Source organism: Eschscholzia californica, unplaced genomic scaffold, assembly GCF_041429995.1.
Source record: "Eschscholzia californica isolate CP2 unplaced genomic scaffold, dmEscCali1.0.p SCAF_6, whole genome shotgun sequence".
Lineage (NCBI taxonomy): Eukaryota > Viridiplantae > Streptophyta > Magnoliopsida > Ranunculales > Papaveraceae > Eschscholzia > Eschscholzia californica.
Window position 1 is genome coordinate 16,579,199 of NW_028238483.1, and position 21,788 is coordinate 16,600,986.

General features: G+C 36.5%; 3 protein-coding genes across 4 annotated transcripts; 2 read left to right on the forward strand and 1 right to left on the reverse strand.

Moving 5' to 3' along the window:
• Positions 1-269: 269 nt before the first annotated feature.
• On the forward strand, positions 270-3,116 carry LOC147532037 (uncharacterized). Its single transcript, XM_086647513.1, has 4 exons — positions 270-671; positions 755-852; positions 2,667-2,745; positions 2,848-3,116. The coding sequence occupies exons 1-4, from the start codon at positions 669-671 to the stop codon at positions 2,893-2,895; spliced, it is 228 nt and encodes a 75-aa protein (XP_086503639.1). The 5' UTR covers positions 270-668; the 3' UTR covers positions 2,896-3,116.
• A 205-nt stretch (positions 3,117-3,321) lies between these two features.
• On the forward strand, positions 3,322-8,788 carry LOC147532038 (transmembrane 9 superfamily member 7). Of its 2 annotated transcripts, XM_086647511.1 has the most exons (9): positions 3,322-3,532; positions 3,652-4,167; positions 4,251-4,383; positions 5,742-5,906; positions 6,052-6,161; positions 6,323-6,425; positions 6,508-6,620; positions 7,142-7,292; positions 7,371-8,788. In XM_086647511.1, the coding sequence occupies exons 3-9, from the start codon at positions 4,279-4,281 to the stop codon at positions 8,526-8,528; spliced, it is 1,905 nt and encodes a 634-aa protein (XP_086503637.1). In that variant the 5' UTR covers positions 3,322-3,532; positions 3,652-4,167; positions 4,251-4,278; the 3' UTR covers positions 8,529-8,788. The 2 variants fall into 2 exon arrangements, with proteins under 2 accessions (XP_086503637.1, XP_086503638.1); XM_086647512.1 differs by lacking the exons at positions 3,322-3,532; positions 3,652-4,167 and having other exon boundaries at positions 4,187-5,015; positions 5,065-5,906.
• A 217-nt stretch (positions 8,789-9,005) lies between these two features.
• Positions 9,006-15,842, reverse strand: LOC147532039 (beta-galactosidase 1-like). The gene is made up of 19 exons (XM_086647509.1): positions 15,449-15,842; positions 15,087-15,182; positions 14,761-14,873; positions 14,590-14,656; positions 14,397-14,489; positions 13,687-13,830; positions 13,507-13,595; positions 13,257-13,362; positions 13,076-13,163; positions 12,823-12,941; positions 12,561-12,725; positions 12,205-12,377; positions 11,730-11,839; positions 11,517-11,626; positions 11,289-11,399; positions 11,087-11,197; positions 10,754-10,959; positions 10,342-10,678; positions 9,006-9,609 (listed from the first exon to the last, which is right to left on the reverse strand). The coding sequence occupies exons 1-19, from the start codon at positions 15,644-15,646 to the stop codon at positions 9,499-9,501; spliced, it is 2,547 nt and encodes an 848-aa protein (XP_086503635.1). The 5' UTR covers positions 15,647-15,842; the 3' UTR covers positions 9,006-9,498.
• Between the last annotated feature and the right edge of the window lie 5,946 nt (positions 15,843-21,788).

Here is a 21,788-nt window from a genome sequence, read left to right on the forward strand (position 1 = left end):
GAAAAATATTAGATAAAGAAACCCGATACCCGATTTGCCCGAAGCCCGAAGCCCGAAGCCCGAAGCCCGACTTGCCCGATGCTTTAGTGGGCTTGGGCGGGCTTTGATCATAGGAAATTTCAGAAAAGCCCGCCCGAATCCGCCCGAGAACCCGAGTGGGCAGAGGAGAAACTTACCCGACCCGCCCGAGCCCGACTCAGAATTACCCGCGGGTGCCCATACCCGCCCGATTCCCACCCCTAAGCCAAACACGGATTAAGCCCAGTCTAAATGACCTCGAACTATCCCAATCTGTGGGGGCGCTAATATTGAGGGTGGGCCAAGAGCAATTTTCGGAGTGCCTACAGACCCACCCTTCTAAAAACAGTGTGCCTTAAAAAGTAAAAACTCTCTCCCTAATCCACACTTACAGCTTGCCGAGCATAAAAAGAGCTAATAATTTTAGCGGTCCAGATTCAAGCATTTCCCAACACAGTAACGGTTTCTGATTTTTCTCTATCTAATTTCGTACAACCGAGTAATACTGAATAACAGATCTGACCCCCCGATCATAATCGAAGAATTTTCTCCTCCTACTACTAGTTCATGTGAAGCGAAAGAACTTCTCTGTGAACCTAGAGAGAGAAAGAGATTGGATCCCATCGTCTTCATATCATCATCCATCATCTATGGTAAGTTTGCTTTAGTTCAATCTCATTTGATATTTATCTTCTTTGATTTTATCTGAATTTTGATTTTCTTCATTTTTTTACAGGCTTCTGCAATATCAAGTCCTGTCCCAGTTGAATGGTTTCCAGCCCTAGCAATTCTTTTACTCTCTATTGGCCTTATAGTCACAGCTTCGTTCTTCATGTAAGCGATCTGATCCAATTATTTATCAGTATTTGTTCTAATTAACTGATTAGGGTTTCATATTTAATACCCAAAATGTGGTAATGGGTAGAAGATTCACGTTCAAATCTTTGTTCTTAACCAAGTCATGGATGAGATCTCATGTTGGTTGAAATGGGTCTGGGAGTTTAGTATGTATTTTCTCTATTAGTACAAGAAATTAGAAATTATTATGAACAATTAGGGGAAATGGAGTTTGAAGCTTGAATAAGATTATGTAATCTGCGATCTAACTCAAGGAAGATAAATGTTTTTTTGCTAATGAAGATTCCCAATTACATTTGTTTGATCATCTTAAACTGCATATTATCCTTAATTGAACTGATTGTGTTATCGTAAATTTAGGTAAATATCAAGTATCTCATTGTCAAAGAAAAAGCTTGTCTATGTCATTGTGATTGTACCGAGGTTCTCTCGTTGAATCTAATGTCGAAGCCAAGTTTTACTTAAAGCAATGTTTTAAAAAGCTTTCAAGGCGTTCACGTCGAGGCGAGGCGGTCACCTGGTTCCTCGAGGCATACGTTTGTGAACTAGAGACTAAAACGTTCATCTAAAGTCACCCTTTATTTTTGAGTTGTTGGGCAACACAAAAAGTATTAGTATTTTGTTTATTAAAGACTTGGGATTTTATATTACAGTAGTGAAGTATAAAAACTATGCTATGTTTTTACATAATTGATATCATTTTCCTTCAAAAACACAAATAGTTTACGCTTTTTAAGCAACAAGGCGTACGCCCGGGGCCGGGGAGCCGCTTCGCCTTGTGAGGCGTAAAAATGTATTTTAAAACATTGACTTCCAGTGTAAATGAAAATGGTCTAGAAACTGCTTAAACCAAATCAAAACAAAAGAAATGTGAATTATTTGGTCGGGTTGATTTTCGATAAACATTCCGTTATGTACTTTTTATAATGTAATTCTTAAATTTTCAAAAAAGTTAAGGTTTGGTAACCTAATAATTGAACTTACCATTAACTATTTAAGAACTTGTTTTAATTTATCAAAGGCTAGAATCTTTACATTCTTATTTTTGAAAAATAGAAAGACATTGTCACCTTCTCCGTCGTTACTGTCAAACTATCCTTGAAAAACAATGACTTGTCCAATGAGAAATTACACCAGGCTGATCCATCAGGTTGTTCTCATAGTTCAAACCCACAATACCAGCTTAAGATGATAAAGTGAGACACTAGGCATATGCAATTTTGAAACCAGGCTGGCAACATGGTTTATTATCATCTTTCGTTTTACATGAATCTTCTCAGTGATTCATTTTAGTATGGATTGGTAGACTTTGAAATTCGGGTGCCACCTATGTAACCTAAACCCGCCACTTGAGCTGGTACTCTGATTATTTTGAACTAAAAAGTGTTTAATATTATTCAGATGCATCTCCTGTTATACCTCTGGCATCCGGCTAGTAGATTACTTACTCTCATCAATTATGTTCATACGAATGCATATGGAAGGGCAAAAAGATGTGTTGTTCTTAGCCTTCATGACTTGCCCTTGAACATTTCGTCTCTGTAATTCCTCCGAACCATTTCCTTCAGAAATGATTTGAGTTGCGACACACATTAGTGAATCATTTATAAACGTGACATATACTTACATATTCTAACTACTATTACACTCTAATGGAATGTGTTTTTACCCACCTAATTCTTTGCACTTATTAACTTGAGCAAGCTATGGACTTGTATCCATTTCTCTAAAATTTCAAGTTTGTCCCGTTTCTTAGATTCTGATATAAGGGTCTTACTATTATCATGCAGCTATGAAGCTACTGCATCCAGGAAAACCCGCAGTATAGCGAAGGAGCTTATAACTGGGACAGTGGCATCAGTTTTCTTGGTAAGGTCTTTGGCGATATCAAGTAATTCCTGTTTTCGTGTTAACATTGAGTAATCTCCTAAATCTTGATATACTTCTGAAAGCTGGTACTCTTTTATGCAGGGTTTTGGATCTTTGTTCTTGTTACTTGCTTCTGGCGTTTATGTTTGATGATGATAATAACAAGAGAGAGAGAGATTCTCTAAGGAGGAGAAACTATGAGAATAGAATAGAATTGAAACATATTGCTTTTTGATGAAAGATATTGTTTTCGAATTTGATCTTCCGAGTTCCAGACAGTGATCTATCTATATATACAGTTTCGAGTTTTGTTTTTTAAGCGTCTTTGCATATGATTTCCCAAGGGATTACTAATATAAAACTTTTTCTCATGTTAGATTCTCAAGCAGACTTACTTTAGATTCTTGTTGCCATAACAACCGATATCTGATGTTATACCGGTTATGGGTATATGGTAGAGTGCGAGGTCTGAATGGGTTGATCGATTTTTTTCTGAGCCTCTTACTCTTGACATCAGTTGTGTTCATAATCCTTATCGTTCAAAGCTTTGGCTTTCCTAATAGTCTCTTTTGTGGAATAAAAAGATGGAGGGATATAGGCGAGGAGACAGACGTGTCACAGAAAAAAGATCCCCACTCTTCGCCCTCATGGAAACAAAGTTCGAAATCGATTACGATCTACGTTAGTTGTTACAAGACATTGATACATCATGAAGATGTGATAAGCACGAACACCGACAACATGAAAGAGGCCTAAAAAGCCCACGACTTCATGTGTTTTAGAGGGGGTGTCCAACCATTGCATCAAAGGGTAGTGGACTATATATATATAAGTATAATATTTATTAAACAACAAGAATCATACATTTACTGTGATATATCGTAAAAATGAAGTGTAAAAATGAAGTATGTTGATACGTAGAATTGCGGTATAGACACTTATTACTCATACACTTAAAAGCTATAGTTTATATCTTGATAACACAATTTCGAGATATTATAAAATTCAAAAGGTGACATCTAGATTTTGGAGTGTGCAGAAATATTCTTGTTCTAACTACTGAACTCTATGGTAATTGAGTTATTAAAGGTCTAAGTAATGTAATAAGTCTGTCGGGCTTTACGCTTCTTTCATTTTGTTGGACTTTAGGCATCTTCCATTATTGATTTAACGTATAGACGGTTATCGTGCTTATGACATCTTCATGATGTATTATCACATCTTCGTGATGTACTAATGCCTTGTAACGGCTAACATAGATCGTAGTTGATTTCTCGAAGAAAAACACATAAATCGAGCATATATAGTGTTATGAACCCGAGAATATCCCGATCCCGACCGGTATTCACATCTTCTAACGGTCGAGATTGTCTGTTGTGTTTGAGTACATCAATGTGGCAACTGAACTTTCATTTCCTTCAGGTAGAACGTTTTTATCTCCCCCTTCCCTTCTATTCATTTCTTAAACTCACTGCTAAATCTCTCTCTCTCTCTCTCTCTCTTAGTTAGTGTGTCTGTCTGCAATCATCGACGATGGGTAGCTCCGGCTGGATTCCGACCCTGTTCTTGGCTCTTCTTCTCGTCGGTTATGCCCAATCTTTTTACCTCCCTGGTGTCGCTCCCCGTGACTTTCAAAGGGTACATTTTCTTCCTTCATCTTCTCTTCTCTATGAGTAAATCGATCTTACTTAGTTAGGTTTGTTCAGATCTTCGATTAATTAGTCATGTTTGCTTATCTCCGTTAATTTAGTTTGAGATATAGTTTTCTGATTTGATATCGGTTTCTAGTAACTTTAGAAGATCTGGTTTAGATTAATTTTATGGCTTTCTGGATCTGGGTTTTGAAAATTTTAAGTTTCTAAGTTGTCTAGTTGAAATTTTGCTGTCGGCTGGTGTTTATAATGTGATTATTGGCTTCCTTGGGGTGAAAGAATCACCTTATTGGTCAGTTGATTTAAGTGATTATCAATTTCACTTTCGATTTTGTGGGATTTTTCTGTTTCATGCGAGCAGTTTATCATCAAGATTTATCTCATATAAGTAAGGCAATAAACAAAGTAAAGGTAGGAATTAGGATTAGACGGGCTTGCAGGATCCCTAGGATGGCTCTAAGGGTGTTTATACGGTTTTTAGGGACCAATATGTCTTAATGATGTCAGTTATAGTGCTAATTCAATTCATGATGCATTTACATTATATTCACGATCTATCAATGACATGTAAATGTAATGACTCTTGGAGTCCAATGTCAAAAAAAGAAGATCAAAGGGGTCCATCCATAACGGAAAGAGATCGTAGATAAAAAAAAATTGATATCAGAGTCGGGGGTAGAGAACTGAGAAGTTCTCCAGGCATCACTTGTAGCAAAGAATTTGGTTTAGATGTCTAGAAGACGAACTGAGACCTTACATTCTAAGCGCTTGCGTTAACAACACACTAGTTCTTGGCTAGTCATCGGTTGGTATGTGTGTGTATTACTTGGTATATATATTATGTGAACAGAGAAATAAAATTAGCACTTCCCTGACTACCAATACTTCACACGTTTCTTGAACATGTTTATATTGGAAACGTAGCATGTTGTCATTATCATAAATGGCAAGTGGAAGTTAGAAAACATCATCATGGTGGCTCTGCTAGGTTCTCATAGAAGATAATTGCCCACTTTTGGCACCCCCCTATTGCCACTAACAAATAGAAACCCTTATTGGCTAAATTTTATCGAGACTGACATAAACAAGACAAAGAATGCGGTTTACATCAGCCTGCCTCTTCTTGTTTCTCAACTTCGTTGATTATAGTGATTATATCTAAGCTCAATATGTTTGTTTTGGTATATATGACCAATTTTCTGAGAGCTAATATGCATCTCTTCTTCTATTCCAATTCATTTACTGAAAATTGACAAAGTTTGCGAGATAATTTGAGTCTTTTCAGTTAACTTCTGATCAGTTTACTGTTTGTGGGTCTCATGAGTTTTTTCTGGTACTCTTCAGGGTGATGAACTTTCAGTGAAAGTGAACAAGCTCTCGTCCACAAAGACCCAACTTCCTTATGACTATTATTTTCTTAAATACTGCAAGCCCAAGAAAATCATGAACAGTGCAGAGAATTTAGGAGAGGTTCTTCGAGGTGATCGCATCGAGAACTCTATATACACAGTGAGTCTTCATCCCCCTTTTCCTGGCTCATTTTCAATTTGATATTCAGTTTATCACTTTAAAGGTTATTTTAGAGAGGTAATGTATGCATAAGAGATTGTTGTAACTTTACTTTTTTCAATCTCATCCTCTGAATGTATTGCAGTTTCAAATGAGGGAAGATCAAACATGCAAAGTTGCATGCCGTGTAAAGCTTGATGCTGAATCTGCAAAGAACTTTAGACAAAAAATTGATGATCAGTACCGGGTAAACATGTAAGTTTGGAAGTTACATAGTGCATCTTAAATATCTGTTCAGCTTTCATTGGTTGTACAGATGGAGGATGATGAGAATAGTTGTTGATTGGTTCCTTATCTTGGATAACTCTTCGAAATATACGCCAAGTAATTATGCTTAATTCATGAATATATCACAGGATTTTGGATAATCTTCCTGTTGCAGTACTTGGTAGACCTGGAACCCAGACTACAGCTTATGAGCATGGTTTTCGTGTTGGCTTTAAAGGAAATTACGCTGAGGTAAGTTGCAAATGATATTTTTTCTAAGCTAAGTTGCTCCTATAAAATGTTCTATAGTTGACATATTAACTTGCTTCTCCAGAGTAAAGAGATGAGACATTTTATCAATAACCACCTCAGCTTTAAAGTTATGTATCACTTGGATCCTGATACAGAATTGGCCCGTATTGTTGGTTTCGAGGTTACCCCAAACAGGTACTGCGCTCATGTTTCTACTCTTTGCTACTGATCAATCTATACTTATCTTGGAGTTCATATGCATATTGGTATGGCAGTTCTTATTTTTATTTTTTTGCATGTCAAGAACACTGGTATTCTTGCCTCTACATATATTGATGGCAATGAGAAAGATTGTTCTTTGGTAGAATTAGAAAAGAGTGTCAGCTTTGCTTCATTCCCGTTTCTTACATATTGCTTTGCCTACCAAGTTTTCTTTTAATATATCACTCTAACCGAGATCAAAGAAAGTTAGTTTACTAATGCACCAACTACAAGCATATTGTTAAGTATCATTTAGAAAAGAACAATCTCTTTTGCTCTCTGTTTGTGTTTTTCATAAATGATAAATGTTCCGACAACTTTGGTGGTTGTATTTCAAGCATTCCTCTGATTCTCCTTTTAACTTGATATATATAGCAGCTAATAGAACTTGAATAATTTTGTTCTTGAGTAAATTATTTTCTTCTCGTGTTTTAACTCGGGTTCTTTGGGAACAGTATTAATCACGAATACAAGGATTGGGACGAGAAGAACCCTAAATTGGTAACATGCAATCCAACTACCAAAACTGTAATTGAGAGTAGTACAATTCCTCAGGAAGTTGCTGCGGACAAGGAGGTTGTGTTCACATATGATGTTACGTTTCAGGTAATTTTCCTTTTTCAGAACCTTGCTTTCTTCCCCTTGATCGAGTTTTCTTACTTCGGCGGTTATATGCTTTTGTAGGCTAGTGACATAAAATGGGCATCTCGTTGGGATACTTATCTTCTCATGAATGATGATCAAATCCACTGGTTTTCCATTATCAACTCACTTATGATTGTACTCTTCCTTTCTGGTATGGTTGCTATGATCATGATGAGGACATTGTACAGAGATATTGCGAACTATAATCAGTTGGAAACCCAAGATGAAGCACAGGAAGAAACTGGATGGAAACTAGTTCATGGAGATGTTTTCAGACCACCAATCAATTCTAGTTTACTTTGTGTTTATGTCGGAACTGGAGTCCAGATCTTTGGAATGACACTCGTGACAATGATATTCGCTTTACTGGGTTTTCTCTCTCCTTCCAACAGAGGTGGCTTGATGACAGCCATGGTTCTTTTATGGGTCTTCATGGGCTTATTTGGAGGTTATAGTTCGGCCCGTTTACACAAAATGTTCAGAGGCACAGAGTGGAAAAGGAACACCTTGAAAACAGCATTCATGTTCCCTGCTATTCTTTTCTCCATCTTCTTTGTTCTAAATGCACTTATCTGGGGAGAACAATCTTCAGGAGCAATTCCATTCGGCACAATGTTTGCACTTGTTTTCTTATGGTTCGGAATATCGGTTCCATTAGTTTTCGCCGGTAGTTACTTGGGATTCAAAAAACCCGCGATTGAGGACCCAGTGAAGACAAACAAGATCCCAAGGCAAATACCAGAGCAAGCTTGGTACATGAAACCCGTTTTCTCTGTTCTCATCGGAGGAATTCTTCCATTTGGTGCAGTTTTCATCGAGCTTTTCTTCATCTTGACTTCGATCTGGCTGAACCAGTTCTACTACATTTTTGGTTTTCTCTTCATAGTCTTCGTCATCCTTCTCATCACGTGTGCAGAGATTACTATCGTGCTCTGTTACTTCCAACTCTGCAGCGAAGATTACCACTGGTGGTGGAGAGCTTATCTTACAGCAGGCTCCTCTGCTGTTTATCTCTTCCTCTATTCAATCTTTTACTTCTTTACCAAGCTAGAAATAACAAAACTAGTATCGGGTATCCTTTATTTCGGCTATATGTTGATTATATCCTATGCGTTCTTCGTGTTGACTGGAACAATCGGCTTCTACTCATGCTTCTGGTTCGTGAGAAAGATCTACTCTTCCGTCAAGATCGACTGAAGTTGCAGAAAGGAAAACGGGATGAGTAAGAAATTTTGGTTAACGGTAAAGAAAATGGAAGGATTGAACGAAGTTTAAGAGTGCAGATGGGGATTGATGATACTTGTAACTGGTTTTTTCGGCAGGATAAGGTGTCTTTGTCCATGTATTTCTCTTCGGATATGTTCATCTGCAGATGGGTAGTTTATTTAGAAGATTGGCTTGTACCCTTGAGGATTCTGAGATTTATATTTTTAATCATTGGCTTTTGCTTTTTTCTACATAGTTGCCTATGGGTGGTTTAGTAGCAATGTTAAGAGCTCATTTATTTTTTTCCTATAATATTTGTCGGTGGTGAAAAAATGTCGATAATCCCATTTATGCTAAACTCTTGTTATCAGGTCTTGTGAAGCTACTAAGAAAATATGAAAATAGACATCTTGAACCAGGATATCTTTTCTTGTTTTCTTCGGTTACGCCATAAAAATAAACAAGTCATAGCACAACCCAACAAGCTTCATATAAGATCGAATTCTGTTCATCTTACAGAGACAAAATGTCAAAATAGTAATGAAAAGCCTCTCTAATGGAGAAGTTAAATAAACATAACAAGACAGTCCTGCAACCTAACAACTTGAGAAAAGAAAAAACATTTCCTAACTTAATAACCGAAACCTTCACGAGGAGACACAAAAACCTTCGGTTGTGACGTGCTCCACTAAAAGATTTTTCGCGATATAAAGGTATAGATATAATGGTATAACAACTTATATAATTATTTACATTTCACTTCTTTTTTCACACCTTATAAAATGGGTTTCGATCCCAGCTTCATACTTCATTCATGTGCCAATGCCGAATCGAAAAGAATTGCTTGATGAATTTTGATTTATACTATTAAATACTGAGGAACCTGAAGATCTTTAATTGTGTATACTAATAAGGATTTATAGGAAACTTCCATTAAATTTACTTTGAGTTTTGTCAGCCATTACTTGCAGATGGCCTCAACTGAGAGCTTCTTCATGGTACCTGGACATGGATCTCCTCCGAAAACCTCAGAAGCAACAGATACTGAACAAGCTTGTCGCCCGACACAATTCTACAGCAATATAGAGAGACTAGAATAAGAAAATGCAGCTTTTAACAAACGCATAGGTTGGCCAAAGTAAGTGATCAAAATTTATGTGAAATGATTGAGTGAAAATGATCACTATCATCATTATTCGACAAATCTAGGTGTCCTTTGTTTTTTCGGTTGCTTGAAACTAGGTAGCCTGAGTTCGACTTGTCTGAATCTTGACGCTCTGAGTCTAACTCGTACTGGTCAAGGGCGCATTAGTCATTTCAGGTTATTTTAGACAATGAGCTCCTAACTCAGACTTAATTCCTGTGTGACTCAAACAGACCCAAAAGCTGCCCGAGTCAACCATTCAAACAAGTTAGATTCATAAAAGTATTCTAAAATCTGGCGTGAGTCAGATAGCAGATCTGAATTTGAAAGAAAAAAAAGCGTATACAAACTAAGCATGGGTGAGAAATAGATCCTTCAAAAATTTGAGATCACCCAACCTATGATGCCGTTGGCTCTCATTACTTGCGAGTGCGCTCAGGCTCGAGGATAGTCAACATCGAGTTCGGGGTTGTCGCTAAAGTTCGCCTAGCCGAGCTAGGCAAGGTCCAAGTTTTAGCTCAACTACTTTGGACCCAACTCGATCCAATTTAGGTCTAAAAGGATTGCCATCATTTCTTTCTTTCTTTTGGTCAATGAGTTTTCTAGTGTTGGAAAAAACAGAATGTGGAATATTAGACATAATCATATGATGTAAACTACCTTTTGAAACGCGTCGTAAGATTTGTGAGCATGACAACTTCCCTCACTAAAGCTTCCACAAACCCCTTGTGGAGTTCCGAAGCTTGCAAACTTTATTGAAGAAATTTTCTTCCCCGGAGAACACCAAAGATGAGCCTTGGGCCTTAAAGGCCTATTACTTCTTCCGGAGGCTTGAGTCAGATAACTTGTTAACGAAGGCTGCCCTTCGAAAATGTCAGCACAAACACTTTGTACACTTCTTCTATCCAAAGAAATCCCATTTGGATTACCACCCCATTCTTCGAAAACAACCAATAGGTTTCCTGTTGGATTTAGCCATGAACGAGGAACGTGATACCTGAAGTAAATAGCGAATAATCAGTACGAATTTTTTTAAACATTCTTTAACCAATACAAGTAAAACTTATCTCACCATCTTTGAGATGCCTCTCCACAATTACTTTGGCATTTCTTATCGTTATATGTTCCAGCATAGCTACAGGCGCCACAAACTCCGCGGGCTTTGTTTTCGGGCCAGTAACGTCCGATGCTCTGCCCGTTTATCCATACATGACCCTTGGACATGGTACCCATATCTAAAGCCAATGGATCATTTCCACTTGGTGCATTGAACATAGTCTGTGTAGGATGCCATATAAAGCAATTGATTAGTCACAAGTCATTGTTGGTAAAGAAGGTTATGATTTTTTCGTTCATTTCAGATGGGTGCGTAGGGAGGAAATGTTTTGAGATTTAAGGTCCTAACCTTGTACCATGTTAGTGGTTGCCTTTGAGCCACAAAAGAACCTTGTACCCACTCGACGGAGGAACTTCCACTTAGGGAATTAAGACTCAATGCTTCGCCCGTCAAACCAATCTGCATTGAAACATCCCAAGAGCTTAATACTTTCTTGTTGTAGCAATGGTACGAATTCAAAATAGAGAATAGTACTAATAGGAATGCAAACCTTGTAAGACCATTTTTGCCATGTCAAATCTCTCTTTCCTTCATTAAGGCCCGTTAACGTGATTGGCCCAAGAACTCCCGTCTTCCATGACTCAAAATGCACGCCAACATTCTATCCCCAATCATAGACCATGAAAGATAAGTACAGTACAAAATTGCATAAACCCATAATGTTTGTTAAAATGTGAACTAGAAGTAGAATGTTTTCACGAGAGATGAAATAACGAACCGGAAGGCCAACAGCAACGCTTAATAGAGAAATCTTGTTGATTCCAACTCTCATATTCACACTACCACTAAATGTTAGTTTCGGGCTCTGCATACTCCCATATGCAGTTCCTAGCAAAAAATGGCAACCATTAGTCGGAGAAAATAATAGCTCTCGTCGTTATCAAATTTGTTTTGTTTGTGAAGTTATATTTTGTCAGAAAATATTGTTTACCTGATAGTTGACCGTTGATGAAAACATGCAAAGCATGACCAGCGGACATAACTGTGAGCCATGGATTCTTACCATTTTTCAAGAACGCTTCATTTGGGGCTATTTTGACACTGAAAACAGAGATGTTGTCAGTAAAAGATAACTTAAAACAAACACTATCGAAACTTTACATTTTGGTTTTGATTTTGATTGGTAAGCTTAGTACGTGGCGGAACCACTTGTAGGCTAACCCGAGCATTAGCACGGGCTAACCTACTAATGGTTTCATTTAGAGGTAGCCTAACAAGTTCAAATATTTTCGATATGCACTAATTAGTCCAGGTCAATCCATCGGCAAGAGCAGCCTCTACAAAGTAGCCCCATTCTAACTAAAAATCTACTTCCATCCTTGAGTTCACTCCGTAAGTATATTCGATAAATATTTTATCTACTTCGGTTTTAAAGAAAGCAGCCAATGATATGTCAAATTACTTACTCTGTTGAGTACCACATATAATCGGAAGAATCTCTTGTGGCATTTAGCTGCTCAATAAGTCCAACAGTTGTAACCGAATTGTCATTGTAAGAAGCAGTCTCTTCATTGTATGATTGCCAAGCGAATCCTTTACTCACTGGTGTCATTACCATATGCGAACTTTGAGCACCAACCTGTTTAACAAGATTCCAATATCACATCTGCAAATTTCATTCTAGAGAACTAAAAAGAAGGGATACTCTTGGTAAATATAATAAGTAAACCTTATTATAAGAAATTGGAACTAAATGAAAATGAATATTATAGAGAATTATATCGTGTATCCGTTGATGCCAAAGTAAGAGTAAAACTCTCACCCTCGCTGTGTTGAAGACAGTATGTTTGCAGTCTGGGAGAATACTAATAGACCATGGAGGCAGGTTATAGCTCTGGCCTCTAAAGTTCACTGTCGCGTACAATTTTGAGTTATAGTTAGCAAGAAATGCAGCACAACCTCCTGCTTTGTAATTGAAGACATGAGCCTGAAAAACAGATACCGACAAAAGAAGACGAAGTTATTAGTATAAATTTTATACTTTTTTGGTAGTATAAATAGATTACAGGGAGCTAAAATCACACCTCTTGATTATTTCCGAGTGTTGTCACAACAGGATCTGAATAAACTAAAGCTGGTTCACAAAGCTTAATAGCTTTATGGAGATCTCTCAAATGACCCCATTTGGGTTCTCTTAGTAGTCCTAGAAGAAAAATGAAAAATGGAAAAAGTCAGAGACCATAGACATTTAGCTTCTACATCGTTCATATTCGCGATTTAAGTTCTTTCTTCCAGTAGTTACGAATTATATGTATCAACAGGGTGAAGACTATTTACCATATTCATCAATTGGAGCATCATAGTCGTAGGTAGTCGCTATAAAAGGACCACCTGCTGTCCTTCCAAAATTTGTCCCACCGTGGTACTGAAATATAAAATAGAAAAGAACTTAAAACGCTAAATTAATCGAAGATCGAATAGTTTTATCCCTAGAAGTACTAACATAACACAATCCTACCATGTAGTAGTTCATGAACGATCCACCCTTTTGTATAAATTTGGCGACTGAAAACGCCAAATCTTCAGCTGGTCGATGAGGTACAGCACCGCCGAAGCCTGTGAACCTGCCAAATGATTTGAACAATGATAGTATAAACATCAGAATAATCTAAATTTGATTTTCGTTCCCCAAATCTTAAACGAAGAGTGAAGCAGTAAGATTATGCGAATTGACAGATTTTAGTAGTGAGAAATGGGTTGTTGTTTACCAGCCAGTCCAGTTTTCAGTCCACATCTTCGGCTTATATGCCTTGTTAGGAGAAAACCAATCACAGTAGAAACCATTACAGGCGTTAATCTGTTCAAAGAATAAGAAAATATTGTTATTTTTACAGGTTTAATTTTTCTTCTCGGTTGTGTTAAGATTAGAAACGTTTCGAAAAGCTTACAATTGGATCAGGAGCATCATCTTGCTTGCACATGACCCATGGAACGCCAGTGCCAAGCCCAACAGCCATTTCAGCTGCCCATTTAGCATAGGAACGACCGGGAGCACCAATTTCATATTCTACTGGTCCATACTCATTCTCAATCTACAACATATATCGAAACAACCATCAAATTCTCAATTCCAATCAAAATTTTGTAAGATGAAATTTGACATGGTTAAGAATGTTCTCGAAGTTCAGAATATAGCCCATGGGCAATCTTCAACTCTCGAGCTAGTTTTGAGCTGAGTTAGGACCGTGGGCTTTCAACATGATACCAGAACCAACTCATGCCCGCAAGTAGGTCCACAGCTTACACTAACATGATATGGACCAGAAAATGGACGACCTGTACGTGACATAGGGCGTAGAGGAAAAATCTAAATCGCTGAGAATAGCCTTGGGTTCAGAATATAAATTCTAGGTGACCCTCTACTCTTGAGAAGCTATTGGATTGCTTTTATTCTACCCCTTTTGGCTTAGGCCGAGAGCACTCCGTGTAACCTTTTTCTCGTTTCAATTCAATCAAATTATTCAAAAAAAAAAAAATTTACGCCGATATAGATTTTCCACATTATAATTGACTTTGAATTCAGTAAAGTAGTTGTGACCCAGATTAAAAATCATAGCCAAGATCATAAAATACTTGTAATACGATCCGATAAGTTTACCTGTGACATAATTATTGGACCTCCCTGGGATTCAAACAACCGTTCGGCCTTCATCAAGTTAACAATTTTCGCCGTAAAACCTTGCATTGCCGCCTTCATTATAACAATTCGTAAGTTAATTATATAATTAATAACAAAGAAGTAAAAAAAAAAAAGATAAACACATTGATGGAAGAAACCAAAAATATCTAACCTTGAAAGGTCCATTATCTGTTCTGAAACTAATACCAGGAACATATTTGAGCCAAACTGGAAATCCTCTGAATTAGAAACAGAAAATTCACAAAAAAAAAATTAATAAAAATTCAAAACTGATTTTATTGAAAATTTAAAATACGAAAAAAACGTATAATAATTTTTATACCCAAAGTTCCATTCAGCACAAACATAAGGACCAATTCTGAGATGAACATAGAGGCCTGCTTGCTGAACCAACTTGATAAATCTAACAAGATCATATCTCCCTTCGAAATAGTACTGAAAGTCGAATCAAACAAATACCCATTAGAATCTATGCAAAAATGATATTGAAGAAAATGGAAGACCATTTTTATTTGACCAAGGAATTAAACTTCGAAATATTTCGGTCATTGTCAAAGAAACAAATTTTATAATATTTGTGTCAAAATGACCGAAATGTTTCTATTTACATGTCTACCGAAATTTCCACCGAAACCGAAATTTGATTACCTTGCCTGGAGATGGTTCATGTCCATTCCAAAAGACATAAGTTTGGATTACATCCAAACCTCCATCTTTGGCCTTCTGAATAAGATCAGGCCACATCTGCAACAAATCCGAAATTAATCTGAGATACCCAATTCACATAAAGTTTTATACATAACCCAGAGAAGAGTTATCCATTTGAGGAAAATAGAGCTTGAAAAAAATGAAGAAAACCAGCAATGTTGAGAAAAGTAAGTGAGAAGAAGTTCAAATTTTTACAGAGAAGAAGAAAACCAGAGATACCCATTTGTATAAAAATGCAAAATCTTAAAGAATAATGTGAAAACATTGAGAAGATAAAGTGGTTAATTAATATACAATAGTACCTCAGGAGTGCTTCTAGGGTAATGAATAGACCCAGAAATGAGTATTCTTCTGTGTCCATTAATGGTTATAGTTTTATGATCATAAGAAACAGAAGCTGTAATTGATGAAAAATATGAAAAAAGATAAACCAAGAATAAGATGAGAAAAGTTCTTTTTGTTCTTAACAAGTTATAGATTATTTGTTTTGAACCCATCATTCTCTCTATTGCTTCTTTTCTAAAATCAATGTCCTTTTTTGATTTGTCTTTCTTCTTGTCCTTCTTTTATTCTTTCTTTACTTGAAGAAAGAGAAAACCAATTCCAATGGAACAAGAAGAAGAAGAAGAAGGAAATGAGTTTAGAGAGAGAGATGCAGAGTGAGTATATACTGATGAGACACTGGTTTAGGTTTGCAAAAATGTGAAACTTTGCAGCTGCTATTAAAAAGAAAGAAATTGTGGGACCAGATTCATGAGACTTAACCCATTCTGACCCATGGGTGGTTCTTCATCCAATCTAAAAATTAGTTATTTTTTTCCTTTTGGGTTGTTTTTTTGGTGAAAGTATTTTTCTTTGTCTTCTTTTGTTTTTTAGGTTTTTTAGCACAGAATTTAAGAAAAAAACAGTAATATCTAGAACACTTAAATGTGGTAGTTCTTAGAAGTTAGAAGAGTATTAAATTCATTTTGTTTATCAAAAAGATTTCTAACTGAATCTTCAATCTCCTGTCAGATCTGTTGCTTTTGGTAGGTTAAACTTGGATGTTTTTCATTTTTAAAGAACACCAGTATTCAATCACAATAAAGAAGTTACGAGTGTGAGAGAACTCCAACCCGGGGCGACTGAGGTCTAAAATTTGAATTTTTGGATCTGAATTAGCAACTCCAACCCGGGTCGGAGGAGGCTGAGCGACTCCGCCGTTGGAGCAAATCAATCCAACCATCAATTTTCTTTTTGATAATTTAATTAGTTTTAAATTTTTTTTTAAAAACTGTAATAAGATCTAATTTGTTTTTTTAACTCTAATAAAACTTCACAAATAATAATTAAAATGCATCCCACCAACGTGTGGCCCCCGAATAATTCCTCAACCTCAGAAAAAATATTATTTCGAAAATAGTTTAAACACGTGTTTCGCACACAAACAAGATCGCACACTTTTTTTGCGCACTCACAAAAAATTCATACACGCGTTTTCCACATACACAAATTTTAAGCTTCAAGAGAGACTGAAGTTGGAGCTGATTTTTGAGGTTGAGCTGAGGCTGAAAATTTTGGATTAAAAAAGTGGTTTTTAAGCCTAAGTCAAGCTCAGGTCGGAGTTGCTGACACTGTGTTTTAAATCTAACCTCTTAGTGTTGGTTTAGGTTTTAACTCTTAGTTCTCAGCTGTTTTGGTTCTTAGTCTATCTAATAAATATAAATACATATAGGTTCTAGTCTAGCTCAAAAAACAAGCTGAGAGTATAATATGAAATAAAAAAATGTCTATCTATTCTCTATTCATTGTCAATTACATTGTAGTCGGATAAAAATTTAACAACTTCAGTCGACTCATTTATGTCTACCCTTATTTTCTATAAGGTCGATCGGACTCAGACCATTGATATCCATACCAAGCCCTTTAATCCCATCCCAATCGGGAGATGGAACTTATGCACTTATTTGTTATGCTTTCTTGTGCTCCTTTCATTGTTATCCATCCTAACCCTTTCTTATGCACCTTCATAAAAAAAAAACCCTTTCTTATGCTTGTTATCCATCCAAGAGCCAATCAATCCGGAGCCCTTTCTTATGATTGTTATCCATCCAAGAGCCAATCAATTGAGAGTAAGATTTTAAGAAGTAAAATGGTAAATAAAACTTTACTACCTAACATAACCAAAATGAGGACGACCTGTCTATACACTTGCACTCCTCACATGAAGATGGCGGTGGATGGGTTGTGTGTGGTGGGTTCTGGCCAACCCACCCTCGAACATGTAGAACCTCAGCCACCCAAAAAAAAGGAAATTTTAAGACCTCAGACACTTGTCATTGTCTGCCTTCCTATTATGTTTCAATTTGACCTATTTTATATCATTAAGCTAACTTCACTTTTATATTAATATTTGCAAACAAGGACAAAAAGTAGAAAGGAGGAAGCATTCTCTCACAAGAAACCCAAGGAAGGAAATGATGGGTTTTTTAGCTTGCCCCAATGGAAAAGAGAAGAACAAAAGTAATTAGGAGTCCTATAAGCAAAGCAATCTAAAGATGAATTTTAAACCAAACAACAAAAAGAGAAGCTTGCATGCCCTTACTAGTTATTTATCTTCCACAACCAAACCACCATGAATATAATTAATGTTTGCATGATTAAGATCTACCAACCTAGCTTTCTCTATAAGTAAAGACTGTCTACCATTTCTTTTAAGGTGGTGTAACACCCATTAGAAAGTTGGGAAGTATAAGTACATATTTTACCCAAATTCATTTGTTAGGAATAACCCAAATAGCTAGTGACCTTTCTAATTATATGCGGTAGATCATATGGAAAATGTTAGGGTTACTCATTGAAATATTGGAAAATGTTAGGGTTACTCATTGAAATATTCAGAGGATGATCAGACCACTCATATTACTGAGGTAGCCTGTACAAAAACAAATTTTGATCAAAAATTTAAGGCCAACTCAACTGTACGAGCGGACTGGTCATCCTCTAAGTAATCCAATGAGTAACCCTAGCATTTCTGAGATCACATTTAGCTTGTAGGATTAGTCATAATCTCATACGACAAGTAGTCACGAGAATTAATTCCCTTAAGCTATGTGGTATTATTCTCCCACCCACTCTAGTCTGAGTTTGTGCCGAACTCATTTTTCGTGTGCCATATGATACGTGTGTCTGTTGAACCATATTACTTGTTGCAATTGGGCCTATAACATATGGAAAGACATTGTCTGGCTTTTATATTCGATAACAATTAGTAATGAGTAGAAAAGTCCTTTATACATCTCATTCAATTTATACTGATTCTGGCTTAGAGGAATATTCATTTATTTCTCTTTGTAAATATAGAAACTGATGCACTAGAAAGGACATCCCTTGTGTTCTTTTTGAAGAAAATTATAATGTAATTAAAGATCTCGTTTGTAATAAACAATGAATAAAGAGTTTACGGATTGAGTGAAATGAGCGAATAAACATGATTAAAATAATGTGATCGTTTGTGAGAGTTATCACAAAATGGCCAATTCACACACGAAAAAGGCATCACTCGAGCTTGATGGTTATCTTGTGAGCATTTAGATAGATTTTCCTGGACCATGTTGAACCTAATTGGATTGGATGAGACTGGCCCTACACTACTCCATCTCTTTATCCATTTTGGCTCAATCACTATGTCACTATCCATGGAAGCTTCAATCCTAACCTAGATTAGGATGTCATTAAAGGAAGCGTATGTGATCACAAAGAAAACTTCTAATTGGCAATATCCCAGACAACACGAGGTCAAAATGCGGAAGAATGTGAATGTAAAGCAATTTTTATGGGCATCTCTTGGGCTGTGGACCATAAAATTGAATACTTGCACATCGAGAACGAGAAAAGAGACATCATTGATTATCTCAGAAGATCGTCTACAACAATCTAATGGCAATCTCAAGACCACATTACGGCTATTCGCGAAAAGAGCAAGCACCGGGCAAGACTTTGTCTATTCGCACATCCCTCGACAGGGTAATTACCAAGCAGACAAAATTGTCAACTGGACTCGGCAAGATAATTGCAACCGCATATGGATTGTATTTCCCTATTTCTTTTAGAATTTTTGTGTTTTTAATTTTGTGCTATATATTTTGGCTTTCAACAAGAAAAAAAAAAAGATTAGGATGCCATTCTGTCAGCTAACTCACTGGGTTAACTCAGAAAAGATCCGGCCAAATCAGTTGACACATCAGCAATGCTTGTGTGACCCATTTTATTTGTATTTCCATGCTAGATAAGAATGCAACTCTGAGTTGCTTTCATGCAACATAAAATATATCACATATAAAAAAATCTTGTCTTTATGTTTTTAGATAATGTATGTAAAATTGGAAGGTCTACAGATTGTGGTGGACCATTAAGAGAAGAGTATAAAACTTATCTAGTTGTGTTGTGACTTAGAAACCTACACAAGTACACAACCATATCCATACTTTTTAAGGGTTTGGTGTAGCCCCAATTTAATCCATTATACATTAAGACAGTTCTCTCATTAATGTCTTGCAAAATTTCCAACTTAATACAAGTCAGATTTTATGGGCATCTGATTTCTGCTTCCTAAACTATTTTTGGTTTTTAATAAACTCTTGCTTCATTGGTTACTTTCTGAAAGGGTGGTAGATAAGTACTGAGATTAATTTAGGGAGAATTACTGAACCCCCAACTCTGATAATGTCTTTACTGAAACCCCCCACTTTAAATAGTAATTACTGAAACCCCCCAACTCTGTTTGATTTAACTTTGATAATTTCAATATTACTTTTTTACCCTCTTACGTTTACCCCCACTTCTGATAATGCGTTTACTAAAACCCCCCACTTTTATATGTCAATATAGCTTGCATGAGGTTTCAACATAAAAAAAAAAAAAAAAAACATAGCTTGCATGAGAACATATTCTAGGGTACTCTTTAATGAAAATTCTAGTTCAAGTTGGAATTTGTGAAAAGCAACATAAAGCTAATCTATGAAGTCTTCTAGTAAGCAGGCTTGGATATTCATATTAGTACTAGTCATGTTGTGTATGATATATGAACAATCAAGTTGGACAATAAGCATGAGAAGCAAATGTTATATTCCTCTACTGTGTGCATGGACTCATGTAGGCAAACTTCAAGTGGATTAGGATTAAAACCATCAAAGAAAGTCATTACATAATGGGTACATCGAAATTGCCGATTATACTAATTGCTTATACACGAAAACTGTACTAAAGATCAACATGAAGTAAGCCATAAAATACCAACATTGTTCTGTTCTTTCATGGTTATGGGTGAATTCCATTAATCACCTCAATATTCATGTAAATACTTGATTTTTTTTAAAGAACTTATCTCTGTGCCTACCAAAAGGTAACCTAGATTTAGGCTTCCATTATTAATCCTAATTTAGAAGAGAGAGGGTTGTCTAATAGTTATCAAATTTATGGATAATCAAAAATTCCATATGAATAAACCACTACTATAATGTGAACAAGATTGAAAACAATCCACTAACATTAGAGTGAGATAGAATTAGTAAAGTTCTTTAATGACAATTAGGAAATCGACAGTGAAAAAGAGTAAAACCTTATCAGAATTTTAGGGTTTCGCTCCCCTTTCCAGTGTAGATGTAATGATTATCTCTTGAAATTGCTTTATATATATTTCTTGAAGACAGATTATCTCTCAAAAGCCCAAAATTAGGGTTTTTTTCTACTACAGAAACCCTAGTTCTAGCAAGGGAGCCGAGTTGGTTTGATGGGAAAGATGGAGAGAGAGAGTGAATGAATTCATAACCTTTTAGTCGAAGACGCCAGCTGCTCGGCTTGTGCTTGATTTCGTCTTGGTTGATTTCAGCAAGGGAGCATTATCATGGAGTTGGTTTGATGGGAGGTGGGAGATGAAGTCGTCTGGTTTGATGGGAGGTGGGAGATGTAGTCGATTTGGGTTGGGACAAGGGAAAGTGAGGGAAAAGATATTAAAGGTGATATAAGCGCCTTTGTTTTTAGTCGAAGGCGCCCCATTTTCTCCTCCCATAGTCCCATTATTAGGTCCGGATTTAGCAAAGGGAGATTTAAGTCATTTCCCTCCCACTAACGGCTCAAATCTGTTAAATCAAACGGAGTTGGGGGGTTTCAGTAATTACTAATTAAAGTGGGGGGTTTCAGTAAAGGCATTATCAGAGTTGGGGGGTTTCAGTAATTCTCTCATTGGTTTATGAGAACAACTTTTAATTTTTTGTGAAACTAATCAAGTATCATGAACTAATGAAGATCAAATTAATTGAATGGAAATGCTACTTTCCCAAGGAGGTTGACAAGGGGTTTGACATAATGATGAGGCGGATTCCTTTTCATAAGTAAAAAAGTGGACGACTCAAATCTGAACCGTTCAAATCCCACGGAAATGATACTTTCCCAAGGAGGTTGACAAGGGGTTTGACATAATGATGAGGTGGATTCCTTTCATAAGTAAAAAAAAGTGGATGACCCAAATCTGAACCGCTCAAATCGAACGGTTCAGATTAAAACAAATTTTTCATCTACTTTTTTACTTATGAAAGGAATCCACCTCATCATTATGTCAAATTCCTTGTCAACCTCCTTGGAAAAGTAGTATTACCGTTGAAT

Bases quoted from the DNA above. Each gene is read 5' to 3' on its own strand.
- LOC147532039 (XM_086647509.1), bottom strand. From the start codon at position 15,646: ATGATGGGTTCAAAACAAATAATCTATAACTTGTTAAGAACAAAAAGA. The intron at 14,874-15,086 runs GTAATCAAATTT...TTCGACTTTCAG, and splicing joins ATGAACCATCTCCAGGCAAG to TACTATTTCGAAGGGAGATA. The intron at 11,198-11,288 runs GTTTGCATTCCT...GTTTCAATGCAG, and splicing joins GGCAAAAATGGTCTTACAAG to ATTGGTTTGACGGGCGAAGC.
- LOC147532038 (XM_086647511.1), top strand. From the start codon at position 4,279: ATGGGTAGCTCCGGCTGGATTCCGACCCTGTTCTTGGCTCTTCTTCTC. The intron at 5,907-6,051 runs GTGAGTCTTCAT...AATGTATTGCAG, and splicing joins TCGAGAACTCTATATACACA to TTTCAAATGAGGGAAGATCA. The intron at 7,293-7,370 runs GTAATTTTCCTT...ATGCTTTTGTAG, and splicing joins CATATGATGTTACGTTTCAG to GCTAGTGACATAAAATGGGC.
- LOC147532037 (XM_086647513.1), top strand. The intron at 853-2,666 runs GTAAGCGATCTG...ATTATCATGCAG, and splicing joins GTCACAGCTTCGTTCTTCAT to CTATGAAGCTACTGCATCCA. The intron at 2,746-2,847 runs GTAAGGTCTTTG...TCTTTTATGCAG, and splicing joins CAGTGGCATCAGTTTTCTTG to GGTTTTGGATCTTTGTTCTT.